The following is a 9,104-nucleotide window of genomic DNA, read 5'->3' as shown; positions in this document are numbered from 1 at the left end:
AAGTTTGAAGTCAGTCCAAGCTCTGATCCCCTGAATAGAACAGAGAGTTAAGGGGTAACTCTTAGTTCATCCGCTTGTGTTAGCACTATACCATTTGTCTGTTTGAACGACGGAGGGCAAGATTTGGACTGAGAGGGACAGCGGACGAAACTGCAGGCTGAAAGAGGTGAGTGACTGAATCTGGGCTGAACTTTTCCTAAGTCTCCACCCTCAGGTAGTAAAGGCTTTGGGAGGGACCACCTCCCTTTTCTGGTCTTCCCTGATGGCTCCGTGATAAGAATCTGCCAGTCAATGCAGGAGATGCAGGTTCAGTCCCTAGGTCGGGAAGAGCCCCTGGAGGAGGAAATGGCAACCCTCTCCCGTATTCTTGCCTGGGAAATCCCATGGACAGAGAAGCCTGGCAGGGAAATCCCACTGGGTCATGAGAGTCGGACACGACTTAGTGACTGGGTATGCCCGCACGCACATCTTACCTCTAGTCTGTCCACGTTGACCATGAGGTGGACACTGGCATGGTTGGACTGGCTCCATCCTTTCAGAGGACACTTCCCAGAAAATGACCCCAGTTACTGTAAACCTGAGCAGACTGGAGTTGGAAGGGCATGATAAACAGACTGAAGTTTACTGAAGTAAGGATCTGGGACATTCTTCAGTGCATCCTTGGGTCCTTTCTTCCCAGCAGCAGTGGCCGTCCTCTTAGAGACGGATTCGTCCTCCAGAGGGCGCTCCAGAGGCAGAGTCACTAAGGGCTCATGGGAACAAGACCCAACTTCCGCAAAGGCCTTTCTCCTGAAGTCCAAAATATCCAAATCAAAGTGTTAGTTGCTCAGTCGTGTTTGACTCTTTGAACTCCCAAGGACTGCAGCCCACCAAACTCCTCTGTCCATGGGATTCCAAAATATCCAAGTGTGCCTCTAATTCTAAAGAACTGGGAGGTGACAGGGAGGGCAGCACTGGTCTCTCTCCTTCTCTAAGGGACCCTTTTCCTTTGTTTCCACAGAATGCCTGAAATGAGAATGGTAGCTGAGAACTCTTCTGGGACAGAGTTCATCCTCGCAGGCTTAACTAGCCAGCCAGAACTCCAGATCCCGCTCTTCTTCCTGTTTCTAGGTTTCTACATGGTCACTGTGGTGGCGAACCTGGGCTTGATAACCCTGATTGGACTCAACTCTCACCTGCACACCCCCATGTACTTTTTCCTCTATAACTTATCCGTCATAGATTTCTGCTATTCCACTGTTATCACTCCCAAAATGCTGATGAGTTTTGTCTCAAAGAAGAACATCATCTCCTACGCAGGGTGTATGACTCAGCTCTTCTTCTTTCTTTTCTTTGTCATCTCTGAGTCCTTCATCCTGTCAGCGATGGCATATGACCGCTATGTTGCCATCTGTAAGCCACTGGTGTACACGGCCTCCATGTCTCCCCAGATCTGTTTACTTCTTTTGTTGGGTGTCTATGTGATGGGGTTTGTTGGGGCCATGACCCACACTGCAAGCATGGTGAGACTGACCTTCTGTGCCAACAATCTTGTTGACCACTACTTGTGTGACATCCTTCCCCTTCTTGAGCTCTCTTGTACCAGCACGTATGTAAATGAGCTGGTGGTTTTCATTGTTGTGGGCATCGATATTGGTGTGCCCACAGTTACCATCTTCATTTCTTATGCCCTTATCCTCTCTAGCATTCTCCATATTCATTCCACCAAGGGCAGGTCCAAAGCATTCAGCACCTGTAGCTCCCACATTATTGCTGTCTCTCTTTTCTTTGGGTCAGGGGCATTCATGTACCTCAAACCATCTTCTCTTTTACCCATGAACCAGGGGAAAGTTTCCTCCTTGTTCTACACCATTGTGGTACCCATGCTCAACCCCTTAATCTATAGCCTGAGGAATAAGGATGTCAAAAGTGCTCTGAAAAAAACTTTAAGCAAAATATTGTTCTCCTGAGAAGGGAGCAATATTTAGGAAAGGGACATTTTTCCTTCCATAGATGATTCAGTTTCCATTGATCACATGGAGAAATTTTAACCCTTTCTCAACAAGTTTGTCTTTCCCCTTTTATGTGCCCTTTAACTTAAGAAGATTGTTAAAACTAGAGGATACTCACATTTAGTGGGCCTTAAGGATCATCATGAGAAACGCTGGACTGGAAGAAACACACAATGGAATCAAGATTGCCGGGAGAAATATCAATAACCTCAGATATGCAGATGACACCACCCTTATGGCAGAAAGTGAAGAGGAACTTAAAAGCCTCTTGATGAAAATGAAAGTGGAGAGTGAAAAAGTTGGCTTAAAGCTCAACATTCAGAAAATTAAGATCATGGCATCCAGTCCCATCACTTCATGGGGAATAGATGTGGAAACAGTGGAAACAGTGTCAGACTTTATTTTTTGGGGTTCCAAAATCACTGCAGATGGTGATTTCAGCCATGAAATTAAAAGACGCTTACTCCTTGGAAGAAAAGTTATGACCAACCTAGATAGCATATTCAAAAGCAGGGACATTACTTTGCTGACTAAGGTCCGTCTAGTCAAGGCTATGATTTTTCTTGTGGTCATGTATGAATGTGAGAGTTGGACTGTGAAGAAGGTTGAGTGCCAAAGAATTGATGCTTTTGAACTGTGGTGTAGGAGAAGACTCTTGAGAGTCCCTTGGACTGGAAGGAGATCCAACCAATCCATTCTGAAGGAGATCAGCCCTGGGATTTCTTTGGAAGGAATGATGCTAAAGCTGAAACTCCAGTACTTTGGCCACCTCATGAGAAGAGTTGACTCATTGGAAAAGACTCTGATGCTGGGAGGGATTGAGGGCAGGAGGAGAAGGGGATGACAGAGGATGAGATGGCTGGATGGCATCACTGACTTGGTGGATGTGAGTCTGAGTGAACTCCGGGAGTTGGTGATGGACAGGGAGGGCTGGCGTGCTGTGATTCATGGGGTCGCAAAGAGTCGGACACAATTGAGCGACTGAGCTGAACTGAACTAAAGGCTCATTTGAGCTTCCCTGATTGTTCAGACAGTAAAGAATCTGCCTGCAACTCAGGAGACCTGGGTTTGATCCCTGGGTCAGGAAGATTCCCTGGAGAAGGGAATGGATACCCACGTGTTCTTGCCTGGAGAATTCCATGGACAGAGGAGCCTGGAGGCTACAGTCCCTGGAGTTGCAAAGAGTAAACATGAATGAGTGACTAAAACTTTGATTTTTCTCTTTCAAGAATTATTCAGTTAAGTTCTGTCTTATTTCTGATAACTTAGGTAACTTCCCCAAGGTCACTCAGCTATTCAGCAGCTGAACTATGACTAGAATCCAGGCTCTTGCTTTTTAATACTGATTTCTTTCCATTACTGTTCACTTTCTTCTTCCCTCAGCTGCCTTAGAAGGTTTCATTTCAAGTGTGAGTTGGTCTAGGACATGAAAGTCTGGTTTTGTCTACAGAAATTTCAGGCAACTTTTCAAGGGCTAATTTTAAATATCACATTTTCACATGAAGGTAGGAGGTATAACACTTTGTTGAGATGGTCTTGGCTGAATGACCAGACAGATTCTTGAAGAAATCTGTACAGTGTGTGGGGAAGTGTGCTAGAACCCGGACAGCATGGTATCTCATGGTACCTCCTGAGATAGTGCTGTGGGGCTTGGCCACTTAGACGTCAATGGATTTGGCCAGAGTGCGTGAAAGACCTCAGAGAATATGTCAGCGTTACAAAGGACAGGATTTGGGAGATATTTCACACACAATCATTTCCTTGTTTTCAAACTGTGCTTTTAAAGCAAGAGTGGAGAAATCTGCCACTCAGGGTGGTCAGCTGAGGATCTGGAGACTATTTCAGAACCATAGAAAACCTAGTGTTATCCAGTCAGCACCACTCAGCAGAAAGTGACAGAGGAAATGGTCACTGACTGTTATGGTATTGCTTGCATTTTTTGTGTGACCCTTTAGACTTTCTGGTACATTACTTCAAGCCCTGGGAGGCATTCTTTAACAGTTCCATCACTGGGCTCCGTGGCCTCTGGTTTCTGGTTGGGTTAGGCAATGGTAGCATCAGCAGAGAAAATCAGAAGGTGAGAGGAGTGTGATATTTGTAATATTTATTTCCTAGAATTTCTTCCAGCTGGGCTACAGTGTCAGGAACTGAGTGCACCGTTTCCTATTTGGTTACAGTAACTGTTCCCTCCTCTGTCTCTTCATGCCAATGGGCTGCAATTTCTCCTGGCTGTTGTTAGTCTGGGGAGCTCTATCTCCCTTTGGTGGTCTCTGCAAATCACCTTTTGTGTATACCCCTGCAAATAGTTCCCTTGTTATATTTTTCAGTTACTTTGTTTTCTGCTGGGACCCTAGCTAACACACCTTACAGTAAAGGGTGGAAGTACAGCCTAAGTTTGTACATCCATAGCCTGATGTTTCTACATATAAGGGGTAGGGTTGCCTTTTGTTTTAAAAGAAAATTGCAGGGGGTATTTTTTGTTTTTTGAAGTAACAGTACATGAAATGCAGTGATAATACTTTTGATTTATGAGAGTCTCTTTAGGAAAAGTCTCTTCTATATAGAAAAATGAAGTTTGGGTGGAGGTATAGCTTTGCTTATTGGATTGCACAGATCAATAAGGGTGAGTTCAAAAGTATGAGAGCAAAATGAGAGAACTGTGCTTTACACAGCATGGAATAGATGGGTGGACAGTATGGAAGCTGGGTGACTGGGATAGGTGAGAGGAATAGGGTAGCATAAAGACCTAGAAAAATCAGAGACTAGGGAACTGGGAGGTAGGATCAAATTTGGACCCTAGCTTTTACTCAGTAACTATGCAATCTTCACCAAGTTACTTGATGTCTCTGAGCAAATGTTTTCACAGGATTATTCACAGAATTAAATGGCAAATGCTCAGCAAATTTCATCTCCATTCCTGCTAGAAGCTCTTCTCCTACCATCAGCACTTCCACTAATTTATTGTGTGACCTTGAGATAATCATTCCATCTTTCTGGGCTCATGCTTGCTTATATGAAAAATGATTATGCTAGATCAGATTATTTCTACATTCTATTTACTATATATATTTATTTGTATATTAAATGCATAGTACAGGTTCGTGATGTTTACTATTATTACCAAAAAATGATCAGTGAAAGCGCATCTGGTCCTTTGTGGTCCTTTCGTAGCCTCCCTTGGGGCCATCACTGTTGCTTGTGAATTGTATGTATTTTTGACAGTCTTTGCACATACGTACACACAATGTTGTCTTTCTTTTCAGAGTCTATGAGCAGTTGCTTTAAACAGATGAAAATTAATTAGAAGGGAATAAGGAATTCTTATTGGATAAATAAGTGAATAAAAAGGCAGAAAAGATGCATGTGAAGGGTCACAGATAGCCAAAAAGAGGGAGAGAGAAAGGAACACTGTGAAAGCAAGAAAAACCATCTCTAGCTACAAAAGTTTGTTTCCCAAAACAGAGCTCACAGACAGAATTTTTTTTCTGATCTCTTGCCTTCAATTTTGTTTTTTATAATTGTGCAAAATTCTACCATATGGATGTATTAAATCCAATGAACATTTTTCTAACTGCTGTATGTTATTTTCACATTTCCAAATTATAAATAATGCTTAACAACATTCAATAAATCTGAGTCTCCCCATTAAAATATATTCCTAGACAAGGAATTACTGAATCACACAAGAGTCTTGAATTTTATTGCAAAATCCCTTTCTGAAAATTCAATCTCAAGCTGCACTCTCACTAGCAGCATCTCAACTGTCCACTTTGGCCCAGTTCTGTACTGGTAAGGGTGGCATTCATGAAAACTTATCACCTTTAATTTTGATGGTGGTGCTTGCATTATTATCTCTTCCTTCTGTATCTTTCTTTCCTCTACTTCATAAACTATTTGTGATGCCTGGATGGGTAAAGAAAAGAGGGAGCAAACTGAAGATGTTTTCTCTTTCCTTTTCCTTCCTTATATAGTCTTTTAATTTCTTAAATGGCTCTTTCTTGGCTTAATCATATTGCTGGTAATCTTTTTAATCCTAGGACAGGATTAAAATCCTGGAGCCTTCCAGTCTGTGACTACCTACTGTGAGGTGTCTTCCTGGAATACCTTTCTCCTGACCCAGTTCATTTCTGTGCCTCTACTTATGATGCTGGCAATGTAAAGTCCTTGTTGCTTTCTTTTCTGTATCTATCTATCTATCTATCACTACATTAGACTGTGTAGTTTTGTGTGAGCAGAGTTCTTGGTGTCTGTTTTGAGACATTCCCCACACCAAGCACAGTGCCCAGCACATGCACAGTGGAGATTAAACAAATATATGTTGGGTGCAAGATTGGATCATCTAGCAGTTTTAGCAGCTGACTTACCAAAGGGGTTTCCCTGTTCTGTCTTCTAGCACACAGATAAACACCTGCTTGGTCCCTAATATCCCATCACGGATGCCTTGATTATATTGCTGCTCAGTCACTCAGTCACGTCGGACTCTTTGCAACATTATGAACTGTAGACTGCCAGACTCCTCTGTCCGTGAAATTCTGCAGGCAAGAATACTGGAGTGGGTTGAGATTTCCTCCCCCAGGGGATCTTCCTGATCCAGGGATCGAACCTGCATCTCCTGAATTGGCATGCAGATTCTTTACCACTGAGCCACTTGGGAAGCCCTTGATTATGTTATTCTTATGTTTACCCTGTCCCATAATTTTAGGCACATGCCACCTGGCATCTGTAGCAGAAGTCAGACCCTATCCTTATCTGTAAACCACCACTTTGCTGCTGCTAAGTTGCTTCAGTCATGTCCAACTCTTTGCGACCCCATGGACTGTAGCCCAGCAGGCTCCTCTGTCCATGGAATTCTCTTGGCAAGAATACTGGAGTAGGTTGCCATGCCCTCCTCCAGGGGATCTTCCTGACCCAGGATTGAACCACAGATTCTTTACTGCTGAGCCACAGGGGAAGCCCAAACCACCATTTTATACTCCTCCTAGTAGTAAAATTTATAGTTTTCTATAAAGCGAATACCTTCAGCAAACTCTAAGCCACTATCCAACTGAACATAGGACTTCGAGAGAAATTTAACAGTTGGGCATTCATTTCGTATTCCCCATTTTAGTTAATATGCCAGAGAAGCTGAAGAAAAACTTGTACAATATAGAAATGAATCATTCATGTATTAAGTGCCCATTTTCAATGGAGACCATAATCTCAAATGATTGTGTTCAGATTAGTACACTTAGAAAAGAGTCACCAAGATCACAGCCTGATTCTTTGCTGACTTTGCATAGCACCATTTCCTCAGAGCAAAGTTTCCTTTTTCTTTAAGCTCAATCTGGGGGCATTTGATAACACAGAGTTCTTGAAACTTTGCAAGTTCCTTGGTGATTTATTGGGGAAGATTACTACTTTTCTCTTTGTAATTAAAAGTGAACTGTGGGGAGCTATTTTGAGACTATGAGGTGTGATGTTCCCTTTTAATCTTTCACACCCTAGTTTTTAACATCCATTGATGGTGCTTGCCTGATTCTATTACTCTGATGGTTGTAAAATGGAGATTTTCTAACTCCACCAAACTTTTGTTTTTTCTAACTCCATCAAACTTTTATAGTTTTGTCAGGAAGAATCCTTATTTCTTCTATATTCATTCATTCATTTATATCATTATGGGCTCATACATTCTAATTTTATCTGAGTTATGATTCATTATTGTCATTATTTACTTTGATGCTCAATTTGTCCCTGGTTTGTCCAGTGCAACCCTCCTCACACTGGATCTTATGATCTTTCAATATATCTACAGTAGATTTTGAGCCCTTTATTACTTTCTGGCAAAACAATCTGGCTTATCCTGTTCTTTTCCTGCCCAAGCACTGGTTTTATGGTGTTTAAAACTGAAATATGAATGTTAGGTGAAATGAGCTTTATTTAATGTGATTCTGCAAGCAGCTGTTTAATGGGAGGACACTTGTCTTTGTAGTCATTTATGTTTGCTCTTTGAGGATGCCTTGTATGTGTAAGTGAGACTTGCTTTCTGTGAAGAGGCCAATGCTCTGTGTCCCAAACATGATGGTTCCTTAGCGTCATTTCTCACCACGTTTTACTTGCACACACAATAGTTTTCCAGTTTCGATCATTGACTAGTGAGACCACATAAAAGGAAGAACCAGGCCTGGAGCGGGAGAAAAAACAGCCCTGAGACACTTGACTCCACAATTTGGTTGTAGATGCCATTCAGTCTGGCCTCCTCAAGGATATGACTCCTTGTCTCTCTGCCTCCTTCTTCACGCATCTTGCAATGACTGTGATTTGAGAATGAAGGTGGGCAAGAGTCTCACAAGATGCATGGGACCATGTTCTTCAAACACAAACAGTAACATTTTATACAAGTTCTCGGTTAGACTTTCTACAACATATGAGATGATTCTCTATGCTTTATAAATGGGTGAACTGAGGCTTAAAGATGTTAAGAACTTACCTGAAATAGATTGTACAGACAGTAAGTGGTGAAGTAAAGAACTGAATGTAGACTGGCCGACTCTGGTGTTCACACTCCTGCCACTCGCTGCCTTCCAGAGGCTCAGTCTGCATGTGCAAGAAAGTGTGATGCATGTATAAGCACCTTGTGCCAAGTCCAAGGTCTTGCTGCCTCAGAGCTGGGCTTGTCCATGCATTCGCTCTCACTTGAAACGATTTGCCAAAAAGAGATGTCAAGGAAGAGCGCCAAAGACTTTTCTCCTTATCCAATGCACTGATTTGATAGGGTCAGTAATACAAGCGTATGTGAGACCTGCTAGACTTCGGTGATACGGATTGTGAAGTCAAATATTCAGAAAATGTTTGAGGTTATAGTCTCAACCTTAGTTAGGTGATCTAACACATGCAGACAGCTTAATGCCTGGCAGATACAGAAGGTGCTAGATAAATGCTGAACAAATACTGAGTGAGATCTTAAAATGCTAAATTATGCAGTGTTTTGTTTTAAATTTTTTTTAAAATAATTTTTCTTAAATTTGCAGAAGCAATGCTTGAGTGTTGTAAGAATACGTAAAAATATCGGTAACCAAAAGATTAAAAAAAATCTATGATCCTACCACCAAGAGATAACTAGTTACTCATAGGATT

At 42.1% G+C, this 9,104-nt stretch overlaps 1 protein-coding gene across 1 annotated transcript; it reads left to right on the top strand.

The window, feature by feature from the left end:
* Positions 1-1,001: 1,001 nt before the first annotated feature.
* On the top strand, positions 1,002-1,949 carry LOC128069207 (olfactory receptor 145). The gene has a single exon (XM_052662502.1). The coding sequence runs from the start codon at positions 1,002-1,004 to the stop codon at positions 1,947-1,949; it is 948 nt and encodes a 315-aa protein (XP_052518462.1).
* Positions 1,950-9,104: the final 7,155 nt, after the last annotated feature.

The sequence above is a fragment of the Budorcas taxicolor genome, chromosome 25 (genome assembly GCF_023091745.1).
Source record: "Budorcas taxicolor isolate Tak-1 chromosome 25, Takin1.1, whole genome shotgun sequence".
Lineage (NCBI taxonomy): Eukaryota > Metazoa > Chordata > Mammalia > Artiodactyla > Bovidae > Budorcas > Budorcas taxicolor.
The sequence above is the reverse complement of the archived record's forward strand: the minus strand, read 5'-3'. Positions and strand labels throughout refer to the sequence as shown.

What these genes read in the sequence shown, in the direction of transcription:
- LOC128069207 (XM_052662502.1), top strand. Translation starts at nt 1,002, where the DNA reads ATGCCTGAAATGAGAATGGTAGCTGAGAACTCTTCTGGGACAGAGTTC.